Here is a 25733-nt window from a genome sequence, read left to right as displayed (position 1 = left end):
ATTTTTAATTTTTTTTTTAATTTTTTGAAGCATGTTAGTAACTTAGTATGTTACTTGTTTTTATTTAGTTTTATTTTGTGTTATGTTTTTAGTAAAAAGTAAATTATTTACTTTATATTGTGATTTTTGAAAAAAATTAAATTTAAAAGCTCACACAAAAATTTCTTTTTTAAAAAGTATACCAAATATGAAGTTGAAAATAGTACTTATAAAATAAAATGAAGTTGAAAACAGTAAAAAAAAGGGGCTCAAATCCAACTCCACTTCGACAAATTGGAATTGGAGTCGATACGGAGGATGAATATATCGAAATCGAAATCGGAGTTAGAGTCAGAGCTCGAATTCGATCTCTTACAAAGTCGAAGTCGGCACCGCCTGGCAAAATTTATCTTTTTAATTTTTAATTTTTTCTTTTTTTCAACTTCTTTAAATATTTTTAAAATCTAAAACGAATAATACATGAAAGTCGGAATACTAATATTATTACTTAAAATTTCCTTGTTTTTTCCTAATTTCTCTCTCTTCCGATACGTACTCTCATTTCTGGAGGAGCTCCGAAAAGAGCAAAACCCTAATCTGCTAAGATTTCTCTGGTGTGTTACAATCGATTGCTCTGTCTGTTTGGTTACCGGGAAAGGGTAAAGAGAAACGAAACAAGACTCTTTGATTTGCCGGGAAGGTTAGTGCTCCTTCATCTTCCCATCCTTCATCTTCCCATGAAACTGTTCCTATTAGCCCTTTTTGAGTTGAAATGTTTAATTTTCTTTCTTTCTTTTGATTTTCAGTTTTTTCTCCTTGGTTTTCTCCGCAAGGAAGCCTTTTTGTATTTTGGGACTCATGATTAAGCTTGGCATCTAGGACTGAAATAATAAGTTTATTACTGATTATTGTAGTTTAACCGTTAACGTAGTCTGATTTATTAAAAGCTAATTTTGATCGCTGTCTACGGTTCTTTTTATGGTAATCGCGGTTCTGTTAATCCCACTCTTCTATTTGCTTACTGAAAAATGGTAGGAAACAAAACCATTACAAAAAAGGGACACCTTTCGTATAAAATGGTTCCCTTGGATTTGGGTTAATGATAAACTGAGGTTGGTTGAAAATTAAGTTTTTGCCGACATTTATTGCTCGAATTTGCATACCCGCTCTGTTCTTTGATATCTCAAACTAGGACTAATATATAGGATTTCTACATGGAATGTGTCTTGTATTCTCATGTGTTTTTTTTCTTTTCTATTTGGATGGAAAAGGATTTATTGATCATGTTAGGGCAGTTAATGGGCGTGTATCATTTCTCTTGCAATTTTAAATAAATACTGGTATGCAGGGCTCAATTTTAATTAGTTTAGTTTCTGTGGCATTCTGGCTAGTTCAATTCTGCCCCGATAGAGATGTGAAAACTTGCTTGAAAAATGGGTATATCAATATAACCATCGTATTTGCCTCAATTCCCCAACGGATTGCCATTATTGTGGAAGCTGTTCGTAATTCCATCATTCCTAATCTCATACTTTCTTTCTTCACATGCATCAAACCATCAACTTAAATCTCCTGGAAGTGAAGGTTTGATGCAACCTTCTGCAACTCCTATTTGTAGCCCTTGTTAATTTGTTTTTCCAGGGGGGGGTGGGGGGGTTCTTAGATTCTTGATTCCTAGAATTTGGTGCCAGTAGCCGAGATGGTCAGTCTCATTCTACCAGTTCTTCATTACAATGAAGGTTAGCCAATAGCATCTGTGAATGTCAATGTATTGTGCTCTGAGCATTTATTTTCTGTTGCCTTTTAGCTTTGTCAAAGATACTTCTCTTTGAAAGTGCATCATCTTTCTCTGGTACCTTCAAATGTATAAACCAAAAATTTTCACTTTTACCTGGTTATATGCTCGAGTTTTCTAAGATTTGTGAAATTTTATCAGGCTTTTTTTTTTTTCTTTTTTTTTTTTTCCGATGAATTTATTGTACAGATTTTGAGATTTATCGATCCTGAGATGATTTTTTTTTCCTTCCTTTTGGGTTTCATAGCTTCTAATTGGGATTTCACTATCATTTGAAGGATTCACTTGGCGATATAGGAGAAATACTACTCCATAGTCATCAATAGTTGGATCTATTGCCCGGTTTAGCTCTCTCTCGCCCTCTCTCTCACATATGACAACAAACACTTTGAGGCCCTAAGTGTTTATTGTTGAAGCATTTTAGAGAATAAAGCTGTTTAATGTGATTTAACTTGAGTTATTAGATTGATAAAAATAAGAAAATTGGTTTGTGAAAATGATCTTGCTGCTTTTTGGCTCCTTATTTTAGAGAAAGAGTAAGAAGAGAAAGTAAAATGAACAAGCTAGGATATGGGTTGAACCTGAGGCTGTCGGCGCAACAGAAGAAGCAACAATCGTCAAAACCACCCCATCCACCCCCATTTGGCTTTAATGATGAGGATGAAGACAATGTCGAAAGAGAGATTTCTCGGCAGGCTAGCAAGAACAAGTCCCTGAAGGATGTGAGTAAAGGCCGTTGCAGGGAAATATGCTCTTTTGGGTTTAATTTCTTCTTCATATCATTTCTTATGGGTCTGACTTGTTTATAAAATTATGTTTGTTAAGATTGAGGAACAGCAGAAGAAAGCCCTGGAAGAGGATCCCACTGTATTTGATTATGATGGAGTTTATGATGAAATGAAACAGAAGGCTGTTCTACCTCGAGTGCAAGATCGGGAAGAGAGAAAAGTAAATCTTGTTCATTTCTCCCTTTTTCCAAGTGCTTTAATGGAGCATAATTGAATAATTTACAACAAAAATAAAAGGTTTGATTATCAATCAAGTGGTTAAATTACCGTAACTTCTTAAATATCAAAGAACAAAATGATGAGTTTTTTCAAAAAATGGAAGTTTTAATACATCACAATATCATTGGCCTATATTTATTCCTAATTTTGGTATGGGAGTGGGGGTGACTCCATGGATGTGATTTGTCATATGAATCTGCCAACCAAACTGTATTTCCTCTCTAGGGATGTTGCTGGTGGTTATCTATTGATATAACAATTTGAGTGAGTTATTCAGCTCTTTTAATGCTCTCTCACAATGTTCATATTTTGCGGGCATTTTTCTTCCAACCGTATGCTTCACATTAAGCATGAAAGAGCCATCTGTCATACCACTACATTCAATTTACTTCCCCAGGGTGCATAGTATTGCAAGTGTGGCTTTAGTGGCTGAATTATTGGAATTTTCAAGTGGCTTCCCTTAGTGGAATGTTAGATTTTTAGAGTGGCTCACAATTGAGAAGTTGAAGCCTTGACAGGATTTTTTAATCTCTTGTACTCTACCAGATTTTGTCTTGGAGTTGTGGATAAGACCCTCAGGACCCCTTTTAAGAAAGGGAGATTTAATGTTCGTTCATTCTATCAGTTCCTATTATTTTGTTTTCACCTCAGTTTGAAGCTTTAAGCATTAGTTTTTTAAGATTTTTGTGGTTGCAATAAAGGAGTAGGGTTTCAATTGATCTTAGTTACAGTTCCTCCCAAACCTTTGGAATAAAAAATAGAGAGCCTAAGGCAGGCTTTATTCTATAAGAAACTGGATTATTTATTTTTAACTAAATAAAGAACAGAAATGGGACCATTTTTTTGGTTTTGCATTCTTCATGGATGTGGTTAGATAGTGGTTATACTTGCCAAAAAAAGTAGTTAAATAGTGATTTGTAACCGATTAATTGTGTTTCTATTTCAGTCAAGATATATTCAGCTATTGAAAGAAAAAACAAAAGAACGTGAGCAATACCGCGAGGTTGTGTTTGAGAGAAAAATCGCTAAAGAGAGAAGCAAAGATGACCACCTCTATGCAGACAAGGACAAATTTGTCACAGGTGCTTACAAAAGGAAACTTGCAGAGCAGGCAAAATGGATGGAGGAAGAACGTAAGCGTGAATTGCGAGAGGCAAAGGAGGATGTATGTCTAACTTTTGCCTCGTCTTCTTGTAATCTAGCTTCAGTAAAATTTACTGACTACTATCATTTTGCTTGTTTTATATTGCTTTTTTGGCAAAGAAATTAAAAAAAGCTATATATGGCTAAATTATGCCTAATTGAAGATTCCTAGTTTACATTCTCTTTTTTATTAAGTAAAATAAAATTTTATTGAAACATGTAAACCCAGTTTACATTCTTGCATGCTCATGTTTTCGATGTTAATTCTTTGCTATCCTATGTTCTGCATGAGACAATTTTATTATGCCTTTTCTGTTTGTATTTGGCATGTCATTGAGGCTGACAGCATATGGGCATTTTAATAATTGGATTTAAATGTGATAACTTGAAAGTGGATAGTTTCCATTTGGTGTAGAACATGGAGTATTTAGGTCATTTCACATTATGTTAATCAGTGAAATGATCAAAATATTCAATTTTTTACACTGAATAGATACTTTACGACATTTACGTTTCATTTGGAATGGAGAGGATCATTATCCTATGATGAGTGGGGAGACTGACGATATTTAATGCTACATAACATCACCGTTTGCTTTTATCTGTTCCCTGGTAGATATACACTAAGGTCTTGATTGCAATTGGAAGAACATCTGTAATGTACTTTTCCTGCAGCTATCCCACTGCATGTAATGCTTTCATATGTTATCTTCTGTTGCAATTTGTATGAAGGCTTCAAAATTCCCAAATTAGAACTTCAAGCAAAATGTCACTTCAAATGATACTGTAAATGAAGCAACACAACGGAGTTTTAAGAGCACATGTGGGATGCTAGGGTGGTTAGTTGCTCTCACTTAAGAAGAAAGAATGGATGTTTAAATCTTATTGGAACATTTTATTGCTATTTTTTTTGTAAGTAATATTTCATTGCTAAGTAGGTTGTACAGCAATGGGTCTCCTTGATTTCTATGTGATGTAGATGGATGCATTCAATTGGTTTTAGTGTGTGATACAACTGTCCTGCAAGGGGTATCAATGCAATTTCAAATAATGTGTGGGCATTTGCAAAGATTGTTTAGAAGGGATTTCACCTATAGACATGAGCTTATTTTTTTTCTAAATCAGGAAACACTTGATGATTTTTAGGACTGATTAGTTGATCTAGGTTGATGCACCCAACTTCTTGTTTGTGCGACGTGGTGTGTTGGTGGATATTCCAGATTTTGAGGGAAAGGCTGATCCTGTGGTGTTTATCAGTTGGCTTGCTTCATTAGAGAAGTTATTTTGAGATGAGTGATGATCGAAGAGTGAGCTTTGCATAGATGAAACCTGATAATCTAGGCCTGGGATTGTTGGTGTCATGTTGAAATAGATGTAAGAAGGTGGTAACCACCACCACTAAGCACATGACAAGATATGAAGACTTAGCTTCTTGAGAGGTATATGTATCTGAAGTGCCATGATAAGTTTGATTGAGTTTTTCTTTTTAAATCAAAAGCAAGGCAGCGGGCCAATTGTCGAGTATAAACAAAATTTTGGTGACTAGATGTGAAGTATTGATGGACACCTAGCATGAACTTCCTCTATTTGTGGTTGGTTTTAGGGCTGGTATAAGGTGTGAATTTTGTAGGAAGCTATTGGCTTATCTTGCACCAATAATTCAGCGTCTGAGGCAAGAAGAACTTCAAGAACTAAGCAAAACCTCGTCACAAAGTCCTCAAGTTGTTATCATCGTACCAACTGCCGAGTTGGCTTCCCAGGTCAGGTGCTATAGGATCTTCCTGTTTTGTTGTCCCAGATTTTGCTCTCACAATTATCAAAAAAAAAAGATTTTGCTCTCACTCCCGTGTATCAAACCACATGATTTGGTTGCTTTTGAAGAAGCTTTGACGAAGACATCAAGTCCTAAGGAACAGAAGTAGCATATGAGGAGCTTGCTTTTGTTAGCTTCTGGAAACAAGTTAAAAGCCCTTATGGTTCTGTTGATTTACACATGATATGCATTTCTTTCTCTCCGTACACATGCGAAATATTCACACAGTTAGTGTTTCTCTCCATTAGCTTTCTGTTAATGGCGTAGGTGTTGGTTAGTGTTCTGTTTACACTGGATAGTGCTAGTCATGAAACGTGTTGTGATTGAGGCTAAGCTTTTTGAGGTGAGCAGGGATGGGCGTTACGTATTTTTGAGTGAGAAAGGACCGAAAGGGGTGAAAAATATGAGAGTAGGGGTGGGGATTGCTAGGTGGTTTTGTAGAGCTCTGGAGGGTGGTCTGAAGCTACAGATAGGGGTTTCTACTCTGCTCACAGGGATGGGGACAGAGGCTATATTGCTCAAAGTTGTTCCAATGCTAGAGGGACTTATATGGTTCTGGCAGAGTATGAAGGTGGTGGGAGAAGGAGTTTCATCTTTATCCCTGAAGGCAGAGGTGGGGTGGGCTGGAGGAACCTAATGGTGGTGTTGCAGGATGCTGTTAAAGATGGTGTTGCACCTGCGAAACCTTTGCATGGAGTTCTTCCGTCCTCATTCAGGGAGGCGTTACTTGGTCGACAAGAGGGGCCTTGGGTTGCGAAGGGGTCAGAGACGTCAGGATTGCTCAAGCTTGGTGGTGTCCCAGCTTTGGAGAGGGGTCAGTGCAGCGACGTTAATGGCAGGGAGGATGTTGGTCCGAATAAGGAAACATGGGTAGAGGCGTTAGCTGTCATCAAAACACGCTTGGGAGAACTAAATGATATAGTTGGTTGGCTGAAACGCAACATTTTGGGGCAGGAGATGGAACCTCACGGGGGCTTAGGAAAGGGACAGGCTTTGGGAGCAGTAGATGGGCCTCAACCCAAGGCTATTCTCGACCCAGCAGAGTCTGTCGGGACTCCAAAGGCCGTTGTTGACCCATTGGTCCATGGGCCCATATCAACATCGACGATGAGGCTTCAGGTGGGCTCGCCGTAGGTGACCGCGCCGATGGTCTCGCCGCAGGCCGTCGCTCCATCGGCGAAGGCATCTACGTCGACGGAGGGTCCTTTTCCAGAGTGTGAGGGTTTGGATCGAAACCAAATCGAGGGATCTCTTCCTCCTTTGGCTGCGGGACCTTCACAGACTTGTTCGACGGTGGTCGACTACTCGGCCTCGACTCAGGTTACGCTGGTGATGGTGGTAGATCAAATTCTACCGTCGCGCAAGGAGGAGAAATCGCAGATTCCGTCTCCGTTCAGTAGTTTTCAAGAAGTTGACTCCCAGAAAATGCCGATCCATACCGTAGAACCGTCATCTCTTCAGTTGGGTCTTTGTTCTACCCACGACGAACATCTGGAGGTACTATCGGAAGGAGAAATAAGGAGGGGGGTTTTCATGGAAGATAAAGCTGGGGGGTTATCGCAGGGACGCTTGGAGGTTAATATGGACTTCTCGAATTCTCTTGCAGTGGACAAAGTGGGCACTGTAGTAGAATGGAAAGGAAATAATCTGTTCGGGGGGGAAGGAGATGCAGTAGAAAGGGAGCCTTTTCCATTATATTGTTCGTTACTGTATGACTTTGAATTCTCTGAGTGGTTATTCCAAACGGTAAAGGACATCCAACAGGTTGTGGGTATGAAATGTGTGGGATATGAAGAACAGTTTATGGCCCTCCTCACGTCCATTGAGGCGAGTCATATTCAGTCCACGAAAGCTGATTCTAAGAAGAAACGGGAGCTTAATAGGCTTAATTGGTCGTTGAATGAGGGTAGCTCAAGCCGCGTTAGGTCCAAAGGGAAGGGGTTGACTGTGTCTTTATGAAACCAAAAATTGTGTCTTGGAACGTTCGCGGGTTGAACGAGGCTAATAAACGGCTACGCATAAGAAATCTACTTCGGGATTGGAAGGCGGACATCGTATGTTTACAAGAAACCAAACTGAAATTGGTAAACAGAAAGCTCGTGAGAAATGTGTGGGGTTGCCCGTATGCAGATTGGGCCTATCTAGCTTCTGAGGGGCATCGGGCAGTATTTTGGTGATGTGGGATAAAAGGGTTGTGGAGAAGATGGAGGAGTTTGTAGGGGAATTTACAGTGGCTTGCTCTTTTAAGATGGTAAATGATAATTTCTTGTGAGCTTTTGCAGATGTTTATGGACCGAACATTGACAATATTAGAAGCTGTTTGTGGGACGAAATGGCTGCTATCTATAGTGGGTGGGGACTTCCTTGTTGCATTGGAGGAGATTTTAATGTAGTAAGGTTCCCTAGCGAAAGATCTGGAAGCACCCGATTACATCCAGCCATGGCTGAATTTTCAGAGTGCATTTTTTACCTGAATTTGGTTGAATTCCCTCTAGTTGGCAGTCTCTTCGCATGGTCTAACAGTCAAACTTGGTCCCAGCTAGATAGATTTTTAAAATTGCCGGACTGGGAAAGCCATTATCCAGAGGTATGTCAGAAGCGACTGCCGCGTCTATACTCGGATCATTTTCCAATATTATTAGATGGAGGTGGTATTCAAGGAGGTCGTCGTTATTTCAAGTTCGAAAACATGTGGCTTAAATTCGATGGCTTCATGGAGATGGTAAGGCTTTGGTGGTCTTCTTATCAGTTTTATGGTACCCCCTCTTATATTCTTGCAGGCAAACTGAAAGCGTTAAAGAAAGATTTAAAGCTTTGGAATTTCTAATCGTTTGGAAATATAGGGGAGCAAAAGAAAATTTTAATGGAGGAGTTACAGAATCTTGAAAGGATTATTGAGGATAGGGCTCTTACCCCAGAGGAAGCTTCAAGCAAGATAGCGCTGGCATCAGAGTTGGAAAGGGTTTTAACTTTAGAAGAGATCTCTTGGCGTCAGAAGTCAAGAGCTCTTTGGTTAAAGGAAGGGGATCGAAGCACAAAATTTTTCCATTAAGTGGCTAACTCTCATCGGAGAACTAACTCTATTGAGATGCTGAAAATCAACGGTAGTGATTGCACAAAGGCCCCTGTGATCCGAGAACATGTGGTGAATTTCTATGATCTTCTATTTACAGAAAATGAGGGTTGGAGGCCCAAACTAGATGGACTTGGTTTTGAGTCCATAGAACCACAGACAGCATCCTGGTTGGAACGATCTTTTGAGGAGGTGGAGGTTTTGGATGTGGTTCGTAAGATGGTAAAGGATAAAGCACCAGATCCCAATGGTTTTACAATGGGGTTTTTTCAAACATGTTGGGAGGTCGTGAAAGATGACATTATGAGTGTGTTTCAGGAGCTTTTCTCAGCAGGGAAATTCAAGAAAAGTCTGAATGCTACTTTTATTGCTTTGATTATGAAGAAACCTGAAGCTGTGGAGTTGAAGGATTTTAGGCCCATTAGCCTCATTAATGGGATATACAAAATCATTGCAAAGGTGCTTGCTAACAGGTTAGGGGTGGCAATTGATGAAGTAATCTCAAAGCCACAAAATGCTTTTGTAAGGGGTCATCAGATTCTGGACTCGGTCTTAATTGCAAATGAATGTCTGGATAGTAGATTAAAGTCTGGCACTCCAGGTATTATTTGTAAACTAGATATGGAAAAAGCATATGATCATGTTAACTGGGAATTCCTCTTGTACTTCTTGAAGAGATGTGGCTTTGGGGAGAGGTGGTGTATGTGGATCAGATTGTGCATTTCAACGGCAAGATTTTCAGTCTTGATCAATAGTAACCCAGAGGGTTTTTTCAATAGCTCTCAAGGCTTAAGACAGGGTGATCCCTTGTCCCCTCTACTTTTCGTTATTGTCATGGAGGCTTTGAGTAGGATGTTATCGGCTGTGGTTAGTCATGGTTTTATGGCTGGATTTTCTGTGGGTGATCCACAAAGGGGTCTTATCTCAGTCTCCCATTTATTATTCGCAGATGACACTTTAATTTTCTGTGATGGAGAGCAAGATCAACTTAGGCACTGAAGGCGCTTCTTTTTTGTTTTGAAGCAGCGTCAGGTTTAAGAGTTAACTTCCATAAATCAGAATTAGTGCCTGTTGAAAACGTCAACATTTCTCAACAGTTGGCTAACACTCTTGGGTGCAAGGTCGCTTCTCTTCCTATGACTTATTTGGGGTTACCATTGGGGGCTGCTTCACGGGCTTTGTCTATTTGGAACACAGTTATTGAGAAAATAGAACGAAGATTGGCTGGGTGGAAGAGACTGTATTTGTCGAAAGGAGGTCGGGTGACTCTTATCAAGAGTACTCTCTCTAACCTACCAATTTACTTTCTATCTTTATTTCCAATTCCAGCTAGTGTGGCGGCGCGAATCCAAAAACTTTATCAAGATTTCTTATGGAATGGGATGGGAGATGAATTCAAGTTTCATCTAGTCAGTTGGGATAAGGTATGCAGACCAATTCCTTCAGGTGGTTTGGGGATAAAGAATTTGAGAACTTTTAATCAGGCATTGCTTGGGAAATGGCTTTGGAGATACAATGTGGAACCAGAAGCTCTATGGAAATTAATGGTTGATTGCAAACATGGTAAGATGGGAGGGGAGTGGTGTACTAGAGAGGGGAATGGGTCTTATGGGGTGGGGGTTTGGAAGCACATATGACGTGGTTGGGGGGTGTTTTCTCGTCATACTAAATTTTTGGTGGGGGAGGGCACTCGTATAAAATTTTGGAGAGACATTTGGTGTGGGGAGGAGGCTCTAGCAGATGCATTCCCTTCCGTTTTTTGTGTGGCATGTGATCAAGAGGCTTTTGTGGCGGATCTCATGGTTCGTTCAGGGGATCAACTCCATTGGAATGTCATCTTTAGTAGAGCAATACATGACTGGGAACTTAACAGTGTTGAGGCCTTTTTCAGTCGAGTGTACTCTACGAGGATGTTTGGTTTGAGAGAAGATAAGCTGTGGTGGAATTCGGCAGGTAAGGGTGTTTTCGGTTCGCTCCTTCTATAAGTCCCTTACTAAGCTTCCAAACACGCATTTTCCTTGGAAAGGTTTGTGAAGGAATAAGGCACCTCCAAAAGCACTATTTTTCACTTGGACAGCGGCTCTAGATAAGATTTTGACCACTGACAATCTACGGAAGCGCCGGGTTATCATTCTAGATTGGTGTTGTATGTGCAAGAAAGCTAGCGAGACAGTGGATCATCTTATGCTACACTGTGAGACAGCTAGAGCACTGTGGAGTGATGTGTTCATTCGAATAGGGTTGACTTGGGCCATGCCTGCTACAGTGGTAGAGTTATTGGCTTGTTGGGTAATGCCGGGTGGTGCTCCACAAATCAAAGCTGTGTGGAAAATGGTTCCTATTTGTATTATGTGGTGCATATGGCGGGAGCGTAATGGGCGGACATTTGATGATAAGGAGCGGACAATAGAGGATCTTAGAATTTTTTTTTACCGCACCTTACTTCTGTGGGCTAGTGCTGTAGATTTTAATGGCCTAACTGTACATGATTTTCTTCTTTCTTTTTTAGCAACTAGATAGGTCCTTTCTCTTGTATTCCACCTTGTATACCTGGGCTTGGCCTATTCTTATTTATATTAACGTTTACTTATCAAAAAAAATTTTGTAGGAAGCTACTATTTTTTGTGGAGCACTTAGAATATCTGATTAGTAGTATTATTGGGTCTCAAACCACATGGATGACAGTTCGAAGGGCCCAAGCAAGACCAGCAGGCAGAAAAGCGTAAAACATGCACCAAGCAGCCACAATAGAACACTGGCTAGGTAGAACAGTATGTCAGTGACTCAGAAAAGAATGCAGGAAATCCAAAAGCAAGGGCAGGCTGGTAGTAGAGCTGAAACTGCTAGCTGAATTGTGCAAAGCACATACAGAAAAGTCAATACTGCTTGCTGAAAAGATAAGATCAGAAGCTTTAAACAAAAGATACTAAAGCTACCATGCCCTTGTAGAGTTCGATAATTTTTCTATAAGAAGTAACAGGTGTATAAAGGCAGAAACTTTTGAGTGAAAACTTAAAAGATACGGAATCCTTTACACTTGTTAACAAAGATTTCTCATAAATAATTAAGAGACTGCAGCATGGAAACAATGAAAATAAGAAAGACGGAGAATCTTATTCCAACAATTCTACCTTTGTATCCAAATAAGAAAGTACTAGTCAAAAAAAGTATCCAACTAAGAAAGTGTCTAATGCAATCATGGTCTAGATTTTCGATCTTGCAATCCCAGCTCATGGTTCCCACCAACAAAGAAAAGGAAGAAAACTCAAGTTCAAGAAGTTCAAGCTTTTTATCCCATGTCAGGGATACTCCTTAGGAAGCCAGGCATTTTAGTACATAATAGCATCAAAACTCGAGGTCAGAGTTTTCTTCAGCCAGGGGAGATTGACTGATGCTATGGAAAACAGCTCTCTCAAAATTGAGGTCAAAGTTATTTGGAAAATATGGTGTAATTCAATCACTTAATTGGTCTACTCTTAAGACTACTTAACTTACAACTCTGCCCTATGTTTTTTTCTTTTAGGTTATAAAATTGCTGGTTCAGTGCGAATTAAGTCATAGTCAAGTAGGGGGAAGTCTGCTAGTTTTAAATTTTCTTGAATGGAGTGTACCATAGGCTCTGACTCTTATTTTAAATATGGACCTTTTTGTTATGTTATGTTCCAGTAGTTTCCCATGGTGTGATTGTTTTCCTTTCTTGGGTGTGATTTGTTAGACTGATTGTTTTCTTTCTATCCTGCAATTCACTGTGTTAACACCAAACAACCAGTAAACTCCTCAAAGATTCTGCTTTTTATTTCTTAGAACTGTTTTCTCAAGTTTTATATCTTGGGGGCTTAATTTCTGTTTTATATAATTTTTTGTTATTTATTTTAGTGAAAACTGGACATGGTTCTTTGATTTGAACAAGATCAAAATCTGGTTCTTGATCTCAGAAAATTCAAAGCTATGATCTTAGAATCCCACTGACCCAAGTGGCACGGGTTATTAAACTTAATTTCCCATTATTCATTTGAAGAAAAGCATCTTAGAGTTTTTCTGTGCATGTTTTCAAAAACATACGGGAAAAAGCTAAAAAAAAAATAAGCCAGATTATGGGTGGTTTTATGCTATATTTTAAACAACTTCCATTCTACTGGCTCGATTTCACATTTATATTTTTTAGTGTAATTTCTGCTGGGAGATCTTAATCCTAGGCGTTAAAGTTATCCACAGGTATATGTATTTCAGGATTCTTTTTTGATTGAGTTTAGGGTGGCCATGGTTTAGAGAGCCTAGACTGAGTTTAGAATCAGTGGAGGAGGTGACTGACAGGAAGCATGAGCAGTAAGGGTGGTGCGGTGCCTGTTGGTAATTTGACTAATGTGACAGACTGGATGTTTAGTGGATCGAGACCTATTGGCATGTCAACCTTAAATTGGATCAGTTTATGAGGGCTTTGGTTGGTTTCTGTTTATATACATAAATGTATTTTCCTGCAGACCATACTGAATTAAATGTTTGTCTTTTTTTCTAGGAGTAATTTCTTGCCCTTTTTCTTGTCTCTTTGAACCCATACTGATATTATGTATTGCACGGTTTTTTTAAGGTTACAAAGAAGAGTGACTTGAGCGATTTTTACTTCAACCTTGGAAAAAATGTTGCTTTTGGTGCAAATGATGCTGAGTTGAGGAAACCAGAGAAACAGGCTGACTCAAGGAAGGCAGAAAGACAGCCCGAGTTACGAGAGCTAGAGAAGCTTGGAGAAAAAAGCTCTGCAAGTGTATCAGATAAAGTTGGGCCATCAGATAACTTAAATTCACCTTTGGAGGTTTCAGGCATGGAGGAAAAGCATCAAGGTTCAGCTTCCACTCTGCCTGAGAGACAGTTCTTGTCCCCAGATGTAATGCCAGCCACCGACGCTTCAGCTCAAGAAGAAACTGTAGGTGAACAACCATCAGCAGAACAGCCAAAGCGGGACCATCATAAGAGGAATGAAGATGCCGTAGCTGCAGCTAAAGAACGGTTTTTGGCACGGAAAAAGGCTAAAGAGCAGTAAAATCTCTCTCAGAGCACGTCATTTGAATTTGGAAATTTAAAGCGAACCCTCTTTTCTTTTGAATCTGAAAAGAACTGGTTAAGCATTGTCACAGGAGCTGATGTTACCATGTCTGTTCTGCGCACGAGCTTTTGCCTGTGTGTTTAGATCTCGCCCCATTTTATCTTAAATTGTGGCTCAGCAATGTATGTAAGTAGTGCAGAGAAACCCTGAAGCCAATGACCTGAGATTTATCACACATGGGTAGAGTAAGTTTATTCGAGTACGTGTGAATCTTTGAATTTCAGGCTACCAAACATTTGGAATGTTGTTTGCTGTATTATTATGAGAAATGATCTTTGCAGTCGTTGAGTGTATAAGGATCCTCAATTTAAAAAAAAAAAAAAAAAAAAAAAGTAAATATGAGATTTATCTTATAAAAAAAAATAACAAATTTTTTTTTTTTTCAAAATTATTGTGTGCGCGTTTACCTTCTACAATTCATTATTAAACCGCTGTTGGTGAAGTGATTGATTCATGCTGCCATTAGACACAGATAGCCATAGGCTGGAAAAGTGATAGACATCGTTGCGTCTCACTCTTTCCGACTCGTGATCCAGCACTCCACTCATATTATCAGATTTTAATCATTACAATTTCTATTCATTAAAAAAGTAGAGAAAGAAACAAAAGGGTCTTGGGATCAAAAGATTTTGATCCTACTCCTCCACTTTTTGGGAAAAGCTAAAGGTAGTAGAAAAACCCTTAATGCCTCGATTGGTTGTTAATGCCTCGTTTTCTTGTTGATGTTGACGTGGCGGTCAATGGCCACGTCACTAATAATCTTGACGAATAAACTAATTTAAAAACTAATAATAATTATAAGTGTTTCTTTTAAACCTTTTAAATAACATTTACTAATTTTAAAAAACTATAAACCACATATACTTGAACAATAATTTTTTTAAATAAAAACATTGAACGACTAAAACTAATGTTTTGAAAATATCGAGAAAGGTAATTGCTCATCCACCATGGCAACCAATATTGAATTTGTAGATGGAGAGTTTGATGAAGTGTCTGACAGCTCAAATTGGCCAGATCATGTGGGAACTCGGATCCCAAGCATGTGATCCCACTCTTGATTAAATTGATCTCATTACATAGGAGTTCGAAGCTTGAGCATGTGATCAGATCACGTGGGAGTTTGACTCTGAACATGCCATCCGACCCCCGATCAAATAGGTCAGGTCATGTGGGAACTCGATTCCCGAGTATGAGATCTGGCTATCGATCAAATTGATTGTGATTCATGGGAGCTCGACTCCCGAGCATATAGAGTGTACCCGATCTCCATAAGTATCCAACCTCCAATCAAAGTGGTCGGATCACATGGGAGCTTAGCTCCCAAGCACGATATCCGACCTATGATGAAATAGATCGGATCACGTGGGAGATCCTATATCCAACCTCCGATCAAGTTGCTTGGGTCACTTGGGAGCTCTTTTCCCGTTGGGCGAGCAAAGAGATCTCGAACCCAGGTGAGCAACAAAGCTTGAAAGTGTTTGCACCCTCTAGCAAAGTGCTCATACGAAGGTCAAGCAAACAAGCATTTTGCTCGGATGTGAGCTAAAGTCCTTGCACGCAAGAGGGTGAGTGACAGGACTGAAGGAATCTCGTTCCATTTTCAAAACACCCACGGGAGGCAAGCGCTTGGACCCAGGGGCGAGCAAGCAATGCTCGCACCCCGGGCCAGTAAAGAGTACTCGGACCCAAGGGCAAGCACCCCCGGGAGAGCAAGGAGTACTCGTACCCCGTGCGAGCAAAGAATATTCTCACCCAAGAGAGCAAAGAGTGCTCAGACCCTATGCGAGGAAAGAGTTTTCAAACCTCAGGGCGAGCATAGAGAGTTCAAACCTCGAGGCAAACAACAATAGCTCCTAGAAAAGGCAATCAAAAGTGCTCACCCTCGAGGCAAACACCGTAAAAGAGCATGAAGATTTGACTAGTGGCCTAGAGTGCTTGCTCAGTGGAGTGGCGAGAAAAAGTGTTTGGAAAATGAAGTTTGGTTGGAGAAAATAAGGTAGGATGAAAAAAGAAGATAGATCAAAAAATGAAGTTTGGTTTAAAACATGAAGGTAGGATGAAAAATGAAAATAACCCAAAAAATGAAGTTCAGTCAGAAAATGAATGTAGGACGTGAAAATTCGGTAGGACAAAAACAATGAACCTAGGCAACCAAAAGAGCTCGCCTTGGAATTTGCTCCTCTCAGGAGTGAGCATTCAAACAAATAACTAACGTGACCTTGCACTTGGGGGCAAGCAAAAGTCCAAAGTCCTCGTATCCAAGGAAGGCCAGTGAAGCGCCTGCAGGTGCAAGCAAAAATACTTGTCAGCTCTATTCTTGGGCACAAGCATTAAAAAAAAAATAGTGATCTTTGCCAAGTATTCATCTCGAGGCACACAAAAGTAAAAGTTGCTCACTGCCCAAGGCGAGCAACAATATTTTACACCCCTGGGGCGAGCACTTTGGTGGCATTACATGCTCTATAATCATGCCAATGACCGAAGGAGCTCACGCAAATCATACCAACTCCGAGGATCTAATGCTTACATGGAAGCTCAAATTGCATGGGAGCTCAACTCTCGAGCATGTAAAGCGAACTCGATCTCCATAAATATATGGCCCCCAATCAAATTGATCGGATTACACGAGAGTTTGGCTCCTATGCATGTAAAGCATAGCAAATCACCAATAGTATTCAATCAAGTCTACTGAAAAAATTTCCACCAAAAATCTCCATCTCATAACTATCAAGCTGGCAAGTTGGCCGCACAAATACCTACCAAAAACCTCAATCTCAGAGCCATTAGGCCAACGACAAAATTATCTACCACAAATATCTAAGACCCATGACAATCGTCCTGGTCTTTGTTGCGAAAGTGAAGATATTTCTAGTTGTTTCTCTATATTTCCATCTCTGTTGTGGCCGCAGGTTGTGCCATGGTCAGATTCGGTAACATCGACGTCCATTTCTGTCTTGGCTCATGCCATGGTTGACGAACAAACATGGCTCTGCAATTTATCCAAAGAAGAAAAAGTCTGAAGCAAAAGGAGAAGATAAAGAACATAAAATTGAATAACAAGAAGATTGTAGATGGGGAGTGGGGAGTACAAGAGAAGATTAAGATGAAGATGAAGTTGGTTCTGGAGAATTCTGGTTCTCATTGGCTAGTTTGATTTGAATCAAGATTGTTTGTGTTTAATTTGATTTGTTGTAGTGGTATTTTTTTCAATTCGGATATGTGGCATGGGCGTTTTAGCCTAACCCAAATATCTTGCAGGGGCACTTTGGTCTAATCAACAAAAGTAACAAGGGCATTTCGATCTAACATGAGATCTGCATAAAGACATTTTGGTCCAACTCATCACATGAATTCCTATATCTTAGGGTCTAAACTCACTCTTTTATTTTAGAATAGATTAAAATAAAAAAAATAATATTATTTGGTGATTTGAAACTTATCGCTTAGATGACACTCTTCATTTGGCACCACCATATGTTGCCACGTGGTTTATTAAAAAAATTAAAAAAACAAACACAAAAGGGTAGAGGGAACATAGAGTTTCAGTCTTTCTATTTTTATATTTTAAGATGCCATTTTGGTTTGAATATAATTTTTTTATATTTTTTTTAATAAATCACGTGGCACTACACAATAATGCCATGTCAAGGGGTTTATGTAAACAGTGGCCCAATAGCTGTACTCAAAAAACAATGGCAGAAATGTGAAATAATATTCCTTGCGATGGAATCACCATGGGATTACCGCTTTAGTATCGCCGATAGCTGATATAGATTTGAAAAAAATCTATTCATTATCCATTTTCTTAGCATTCTCTCATCATCCTATAATATGATATTAGATTATAGGTTCACAAGTGAAATGTAAGAATAATGCTACTATGCCACTCCAATTGTTTTCCTCATTTTGACCGCTTATGCATTTAATTTTTTTTTTTTTACTTACTGATTAAGGAAATGGCTATTAGTGTATTAATATTTTTTATATTTTTAAAAATATTAAAAAAATGAATAAGAAAAATTAAAAAAAAAAATTTTACCTAAGAGGCTAAGAGCATTTTCAGCGACCACTACTTTGCGACACCTTGGAAGCACTCGAAATATAATAAAATGTAAAAATATAACACCAACCTATAGCTGCTGCTGCGGTTAAAAACAAAAAAATATATCACGTGAGTGTACTGCGGCTGTAGCCTGATATATAAAATGCCTCATAATAAATAGTAAAAAACATATATAGATTTAAATATAAAACGGTGCCGTTCTTTTCTAAACCCTAAAGAAAGTCCTGAACCCTCCTTCCTCCCTCAGTGCCCTATTGTCCAGAAAACCTTTTCTTTCTTTCTCATCCGCCGCTGACACGGTCCCGAACCCTTGTCTGCCTCTCTCCCATCTCCGCCTCCCACTGCGTTCTGTGGCCCGGATTTTGCTTCAAGGGCCCAAGGTGGGTCTTCCGTTACTTTTGGCTAGGGAGGATTGGATATTTCTGCTTTCTCATAGGTAAATGGGTCTCGGGCATCTGGTTTTGATTTCTAGGGTCGTGCTACATACCTTTTCAACCTTTTCTAGTTGCATGTTTGATTTTGTTAATTTTTGGCTTTCTTTAATTTTGTTTTGCTGCTTGAGTGCTTATTTTGAGTTCTGGGTTTTTGTCTGTACTCATCTTTGTTGCATGCTTTGATCTGGCGCTGCCTTGATTTCTAGGTTCGTGCTAAATATCTTTGCTTGTTTTGTTTTTTTCTGTCCTTTGCAGGGTTTTCTTATTTCCATATGTTTACCGAGTGTAGCTTCCTTTTCGATATCTGCGATGGGTTTTATTTGGTTAGGCCGTAATAATCACAAATGTTAGTTGTGTTTTCGGCAATGGATTCTTTGAAATTTTAGCGTTGTGATACATCAACAGATTTGCTGGGATTTCCTCGACTGTTTTGGATTTGGTGGTTGGACTTTTAGAAACATGCTTTCTACTTTACAAAAGGATTCTTTGTTTTTGTTCATTTTATTCTGAATTCTTGTTTCGTCCATTCTTTACCTATGAACAGTAGATGACTCATGGATTTTATAATTCCAAGTCATGTTTCACTTATGACTAAAGATGTTTGTGAATTTTTCTTAGGTTTGAAACTTAGCACAATCACAAAATGAATTCCATCGAAGCCCCCCCTCCATGGATGTTGAAGTAGTTCCTTTTGAACCAAAACCTGAATCTGGATCTTTGCCGGCAAAGCCACCGTTTGAACCTTTGAAGGCTCATGAAATGTCCGATGGTCAAGTTCAGTTTCGAAAGGTCAATGTTCCACCACATCGGTATTCACCTCTCAAGAAAGCATGGATGGAAATATACACTCCAATATATGAGCAGATGAAGATCGACATCCGAATGAATCTCAAGGTTCGTAGGGTTGAATTAAAAACCAGACCCAACACACCTGACGTTAGTAACCTACAGAAGTGTGCAGATTTTGTTCATGCATTCATGCTAGGTTTCGATGTAATAGATGCCATTGCACTTTTGCGTTTGGATGAGCTCTATGTGGAATCATTTGAGATCAAGGATGTTAAAACACTTAGAGGAGAGCACTTGTCTCGTGCCATAGGAAGACTGTCTGGTAAAGGTGGTAAAACAAAATTTGCAATTGAAAATGCAACAAAGACAAGGATTGTGATTGCCGACACCAAGATTCACATATTAGGGTCATATAGGAACATTAGAGTTGCAAGAGATTCTCTCTGCAGCCTTATTTTGGGATCCCCTGCCGGAAAAGTATATTCAAAACTAAGAACAGTATCTGCTAGATTGGCAGAAGGTTTTTGAGGGAGTTTTGTTTTTTGTAGTTTTGATACTATGGAAATCTGTCCCCGGATGAGATATGGATTTTTGATAGTTCATTGTAAGTGCTGAGTATGATTTACAATCAGGTATGCTTTGCAATTCCGGCAACCATTATAGGTTTTACATTCATTAATTGATGTGTTCCTTTTTCCTTTGGTTTTGTGCCATCGCTAGTATTTTGGTATAATTTGTGCTGGGGGATACTTCTATGCAACAGTGTCAACCTTGAGATATGCAAGGAGCCTTTTCAATTAATGGAGGGAGGTAGATTTTGTTTAGTTAACCCTGAGGGGTAGCTCAGCTGGTCCGGCCTTGGGTTTGCTCCTTAATGGTCACCAGTTCGAGTCCCCTTAGAGCCACTGGAGGTTTACTTGGTCATTAACTTTAGGGCCCCATATGATTAGTTGAGGTGCACGCAAGCTGGCCCGGACATCCATGGTTTAAAAAAAAAAAAAAGAAAGTGATGCCTTTTTTTCTCCTGAAATATTCCAAATCCTTCTATTATTTGGAAGTTAAGATTGCACATTTTTGGCTTTGGTTTTCATGTTCGTATTCAATGAGTGACGCTAATCTAGTTTATTGGGCGACGCGAGTCTACTCTATTTTCCCAAGCGGACTCCAACTCGCTCGATGTAGAAGTTCTCTACTCTGCTCCTAAAACTCCACAACCCCAATGCCAATGGCGAAGATGAGATAAAGTGGTTGCCTAGTAAGAACCAAGATTTCTCGATCAGATCAGCATACTAACTGGACCAAGAAACCGGTGTCAACATTATTGCCCACTCGAATCTTCCAGTTCTCTCTCTATCTATTGTACTTGTCAGAGATTCAAATGAGTTGAAAGTGCTTTTGATGAGAGGCTGGAACTGCTCATTTGGAAAGTTGTATGGAAAATACTCTTCAAATTAGAACATCACTTGCTAGATTCATACAATCACTGGAAGAATACTATCCCCCTTACACAACAACTGCTAATTTAGAGACACTGAACACTTAAACATCCAAGTGTTTGCTGCAAATTCTATTGTGGGTAAAGATAATTACATTCCAATGAATCTAACAACTTCCTTTTATTTGAGGAATAAAATGATCCACAACCAAGAAAGGACTAGATGGTGTGGGTTAACACACTGAAAAAAGAAAAATGATATTTGGAGTCTTAGAATGTACAAGTTTTACCCACTCATTTTGAAAAAAGTTAGAAAATTTGGAACTCACGTGAAAAAATTAATTTTTAATTATAAATCTCATTTTGTTGTCAAATGAAATGCACGGGATTTGCCTATCCTAAGATTGTATTTAGTATTATTTTTAAAAAAACTGTCAAGATCATCGTGAAGCATTGACACCACAAGACCACTTGAAGATAAATTTTGATGTTGCAGCAAGGCCAATATATAATATGCTAGACAACACAAAAATCCGAGGCAAAAGCCAGCTATGAATGAAGTTAGGAGGATGCTTGGAATGGGCTGTCTAATCCTGGCAGGCAACTCAGTAGATGCCATCCAGAATGATCAAAGAAATAATAGACTTGGAAAAGTTCAAAAGATCTATAGGAATTCTAATTGGTAGTTTTCACATTCACTCCATTCTCACTACTCATCTTTGTGTTCAAACCCAGCTTTGCATTCTAGTCCCTATGATGCTTTCCAACAACCTATCCGTTTGTAGTTTTTAAAATTTTTTAGAAAAATTAAAGCTTTAAAATTTTCCTGATATGGATTTTAATTTCTACGCCCGTATTCATTTTGCTTTGCATTCTATGATTTTTTTTTTTTTTTTTTTTTGCATCGTTTTTTTCAGTATTTTTAGATTTTTTTTTAATAAGTTCTTTTTTTTCTCCAAGAACAAAAGTAATTTTAATGATTTAATTTAACTTATTGTTTCAAATTAATATGAAAAATAAATATTATTATTATTATTATTATTATTATCATACATCAATAGGTTCAAACTACTATAAATTTAATTATTATATTTAAAAACTGAAAAAATATTATTTTTATTACCAAGAAAAAATGATATACATATAAAAAATAATATAGTATGAAAACTATTATTTCTTAATAATAATGTATAGAATTAACATTAAGGGTTTAAGAGTTTTCTAATATATTCTTTTTCTCTTTTCATGATATGGAACTAATATTTTTATATTTTTAGTGATTTAACTTAATTTATTTCTCAAATAAATATGAAAATAATTATTATTTTTTTAAAAAAATTTTGAAAATTAGTAAGAGCATCAAAATCTGGGCTATATGGATAAGCCCATCAGATTGGCCCACTATATCACTCCAGTCCAACATTACTTTGGATTAGGTGTACCCGAAACCCGCAAACCCTAACCGCCGGGTCGAGTATATATGTATTCTTTTCAAACCTTACCCACACAACCATACCTCTCTCTTTCTCTTCGATCAACTACCAGGAAAAACTTGATCATGGAGCTAGTTGAAGGGCATGATTATGGTACCCAGCTTTAGAGCCTCCTCCTAGACCCTCTGAAGATCATGCATCTCTATCGCTTGTCTCGAAAGTTTTATGATCTTGCACTGAAACTTTTTCTTTCAGTATTATGCCTTATCGATCCACGACAACAGACCCGTGACGCTTTCGATGTGGATCAATGCCCACAATGTTATTGTCGGTATGTGTGCATTTTTAATAACAATGCATAAAAGTTTTCAATAACATTGTATCATGTGATTCGTTGGTTATAATATTACTCTAGTCCTTAATCATATCACTCATAATCACATATGCTGATGGGTCATATTTTAAATGGATTCTTCTAATAATTATTTAAATGACATCTATTTGAAACGTGTCACGTCGTCTAATATAATCCGAACTGCCAATGATTAAAATGTAGAAGAGAAATATGTTATTGTATACTTTTGAGTATCTACTATTTGTTTTAAGGTTGTGTTTAGATGTTGAGTTAAATTGAATTGAATTGAGTTCTGTATAAATAGTAATAAGTTGAAATGGTAGAATAAGTTTTATGAGGTCTACCTAAGATGAGTTTAAATGTGTTTAAATGTTAAAATGAGTTTAGATTTATTTAATGAAAATTGAAAAAGATTATAGGTTCATATGTTAGAGATTTTGAATTGAGATGAGTTTAGACTTAACTTAAAATTAGACTGAACTTAGTTAAACTTAGATGAATTTAAAAACTAAACGAAATCTAAACGTAATTATTCTAAAAAAGTTGCCAAAATTAATATTCCCAAGCAATTTTTTTTTTAATAGAATAAAGAATGAATATATAATTTTCAATTTTTAAAACACTTCCAAGCCATACAAGACACCGGCATGTTTTTCCGGCCCATCAGTTACAAAATACACATCCCTCATCTTTTGAAACGCATGCCACGTCAGCAAACTATCTGAACCGGCCTGGTGGCATTTCCCAACCGCCCGGTCCACGTCAAGCGTCCTGGCGACCCGGTCCAGGCCGCCATATAAGCTCGTACAGAACCTCATCATGTACTTGACATCGTAAACCTTGTTTCCGAAAAACACCCTCATAATTTTCAGGAATTCTTCCAACCCACTCGGCAGCTTCCGGCGCGTGAGCATCTTTACCAGGTATCCAAAGTCGTATGCGCTGTGGAACGTCACCCAACTCACCGAATCGTTGCAAACGAGTCCAGATGACATCATCAACTCGGCAAACCGGGCCGAGTCAACACCCTCCTCCCTATTTCGATCGAAGTCAATCCCTTGCCGTCTCAGCAACTCGATCGAGTCTGGGGCGTGGGCATCACACGCCACGTCGAAGTCGCTGAAGTTGAATTCCCAAATGAACCGGTTCTCAGTACCGAGGTGCGGAAGGTTCCCGTCGGCATCGGAGAGAGTGAGGCCCACCTGGATAAGGTTCAAAACGTCGACGTTGCTTTTCAAAACCCGGTAATGATCGGACGACCGAAGCTGGCCGAAGTACGGCTTGGCAGGATCCAAAGCAGGCCGGAAAACAAGACCAGGGAACTCGGTGTCCATGGAAATATAGGGGTAGCTGTCGATAACATCCCTTATCAGCTCAAATTCAGAGTCCAAGTTAGCCGCCCAGACCTCCCGGATCACAATCGGTCTCAGATGTGGACTGGGATCGTCAGCAACCATGGTCGAAGTGAGTCTACCGAAAAACCGAAAACTATGGCTGCTTTAGAGATTGATCTGAGTGAGAAGAACAACCAGGTCTTCTTTCTTTCCTTCGTCTTTAGTGAGTGGGAGGGGAGAGTGCCGTAGTGGGGATATATACAAGCCTGCGAGCCTGCGAGGAGATGTTGCTTGGAAAGAGATGGGAGAGAGAGTAGAAGGAAGACCGAGAGAGAGAGAGAGAGAGAGAGTTTTGACTGAGGGAAGTTGGAATTGGTCCATGTTGGCAGGCTGACCACCTTTGCTCTATTATTTATTTATCACAGTGTGCACGTTTTGTAACGTCATTTATCATTCACTTTGCTTTGTTGCGTGTGATCTCTGATTTTTGTATGTTTTTTCCCCTTTCTTTATGGGTTCTGCAGTTTCTCAGTGTGCCGTGACCCTTAGGTAGTTTTGACATATTCCACAGCTCAGTTTCTCAGTGTGCACATTTTTTTTTTTTTTTTTTGTTTTTTGGCTCATAATTTGTAGAAGGACACGAACGGAAACGAACAATTTGGGGCCTGATTGTGTATTGTTGAAACTAGGGTATAACCGGTTTGATTTTGGACATATTTTCAAATCGAATTGATATGAACCGATTCATCATCAAAATTAAAACTTTCAACTTTCGATTTCCGTCAGGTTCGATTTAACTGGAGTTTTCTGGTTTGAATAATGGGAATGCTTATGTGATGGTTGCAATTCTTGCCAAACCTTAAATTAAAAGAAAAATAAAAGAGCTCAAGGCAGGTTTTTATGTCTCAAAAGATTAGAGTACCCTCGATGGATTAATCAAAGGTATAGGAAACTTTTGAAAATAATATAAGATGAATTTGACTTTAATTATTCACATCAAATCCCCTCATTAGATTATTTATTTATTTATTATATAGTAATGAGTAATTAATAATTAAAAAAATATTTAATTTTTTTAATTATTAATTTATTTTATTTTATCATATTTTACCATTCTACCTATTATATATTAATTAGTAATCATATTGTAATTAAATTATATTAATTAGTAATCATATTCTAAACAAAAAAGAAAATGTCTGGTACCATGCAAGGCACTCCAACACGAGTCATGCATTAATGGTTTTTTTTTTTTTTTATGAGTAAACTGAAGTTGTGTATTAATAGTTACTTAGAAAATATAAATATTTACTTGAAAGTAGTTAATTTACTTGAAGTCATGCCCCCCCAAATATCACTTGGTAATATTACTTTCGTTCAACTTGAGACTAGAAATGAAAGGAGAGAGAGAAGTAAATGATAAAATGTACATTTGGCGTATCTACAGTAACTAGCAAATTTGGAAATGATTTTGATGTTTAGTATAGCTAAAATCCAATCCATTGTGATGATATTTTGGGATTTAATAGCTAAATATGTGATGCTTGCTTCTATTAAAGAAAAAACAAAAGAATGTGAACAATACCGTGAGACTGTTTTTGAGAGATTTAAAGGCTAAAGAGAGAAGCAAAGATGACTGACTACCTCTATGAAGACATGAACAAAGTTGTCACGGGTGCTTACAGAAAGAAACTTGAAGAGCCAAAATGGATGGAGGAAGAGCATAAGCCTCAACTGCGAGAGGCAAAGGATGATGTATGTCTTAACTTTGACCTGGTCTGTCTTTTTTATCTATCTTCACTAATTATTCACTCATTCTTATCATTTTGCTTGTTTTATATTGCTAACCAAAGCTTGATTGAAGATTCCCAGTTCATGCTCTTGTTTTATGTTACTTGTTGTTCTATGTTGATTTATCGTTATTTTATTTGCTTCATGTGGCATTCATTCTTTCTCAGGCCTCTCTATTTCTCCTT

The 25733-nt window shown here is 38.3% G+C and overlaps 3 protein-coding genes across 6 annotated transcripts; 2 read left to right on the top strand and 1 right to left on the bottom strand.

The window, feature by feature from the left end:
- Positions 1–589: 589 nt before the first annotated feature.
- On the top strand, positions 590–14067 carry LOC121241128 (nuclear speckle splicing regulatory protein 1-like). 4 transcript variants are annotated; one of them, XM_041138748.1, is made up of 6 exons: positions 614–679; positions 1015–1091; positions 2304–2496; positions 2600–2722; positions 3728–3946; positions 13399–14067. In XM_041138748.1, exons 3-6 carry the CDS (start codon positions 2329–2331, stop codon positions 13846–13848), a joined length of 960 nt encoding a protein of 319 aa, XP_040994682.1. In that variant the 5' UTR covers positions 614–679; positions 1015–1091; positions 2304–2328; the 3' UTR covers positions 13849–14067. The 4 variants fall into 4 exon arrangements, with proteins under 4 accessions (XP_040994681.1, XP_040994682.1, XP_040994683.1 ...); XM_041138749.1 differs by having other exon boundaries at positions 620–679; positions 786–1091; XM_041138750.1 differs by lacking the exon at positions 1015–1091 and adding an exon at positions 1564–1718 and having other exon boundaries at positions 621–679.
- A 4080-nt stretch (positions 14068–18147) lies between these two features.
- On the top strand, positions 18148–19875 carry LOC121241242 (RNA-binding protein pno1-like). The gene is made up of 2 exons (XM_041138930.1): positions 18148–18413; positions 19030–19875. Exon 2 carries the CDS (start codon positions 19081–19083, stop codon positions 19726–19728), a length of 648 nt encoding a protein of 215 aa, XP_040994864.1. The 5' UTR covers positions 18148–18413; positions 19030–19080; the 3' UTR covers positions 19729–19875.
- Positions 19876–22970: 3095 nt separating this feature from the next.
- On the bottom strand, positions 22971–24227 carry LOC121241241 (probable CCR4-associated factor 1 homolog 11). Its single transcript, XM_041138929.1, has one exon. It carries the CDS (start codon positions 23878–23880, stop codon positions 23038–23040), a length of 843 nt encoding a protein of 280 aa, XP_040994863.1. The 5' UTR covers positions 23881–24227; the 3' UTR covers positions 22971–23037.
- Positions 24228–25733: the final 1506 nt, after the last annotated feature.

Source organism: Juglans microcarpa x Juglans regia, chromosome 7S (assembly GCF_004785595.1).
Source record: "Juglans microcarpa x Juglans regia isolate MS1-56 chromosome 7S, Jm3101_v1.0, whole genome shotgun sequence".
Lineage (NCBI taxonomy): Eukaryota > Viridiplantae > Streptophyta > Magnoliopsida > Fagales > Juglandaceae > Juglans > Juglans microcarpa x Juglans regia.
Note: the sequence above shows the minus strand (reverse complement) of the source record. Positions and strands in the feature narration are given on the sequence as shown.

Bases quoted from the DNA above. Each gene is read 5' to 3' on its own strand.
- LOC121241128 (XM_041138747.1), top strand. From the start codon at position 2,329: ATGAACAAGCTAGGATATGGGTTGAACCTGAGGCTGTCGGCGCAACAG. The intron at 2,497-2,599 runs GTGAGTAAAGGC...ATGTTTGTTAAG, and splicing joins AGAACAAGTCCCTGAAGGAT to ATTGAGGAACAGCAGAAGAA. The intron at 2,723-3,727 runs GTAAATCTTGTT...TTTCTATTTCAG, and splicing joins AAGATCGGGAAGAGAGAAAA to TCAAGATATATTCAGCTATT.
- LOC121241242 (XM_041138930.1), top strand. From the start codon at position 19,081: ATGGATGTTGAAGTAGTTCCTTTTGAACCAAAACCTGAATCTGGATCT.
- LOC121241241 (XM_041138929.1), bottom strand. From the start codon at position 23,880: ATGGTTGCTGACGATCCCAGTCCACATCTGAGACCGATTGTGATCCGG.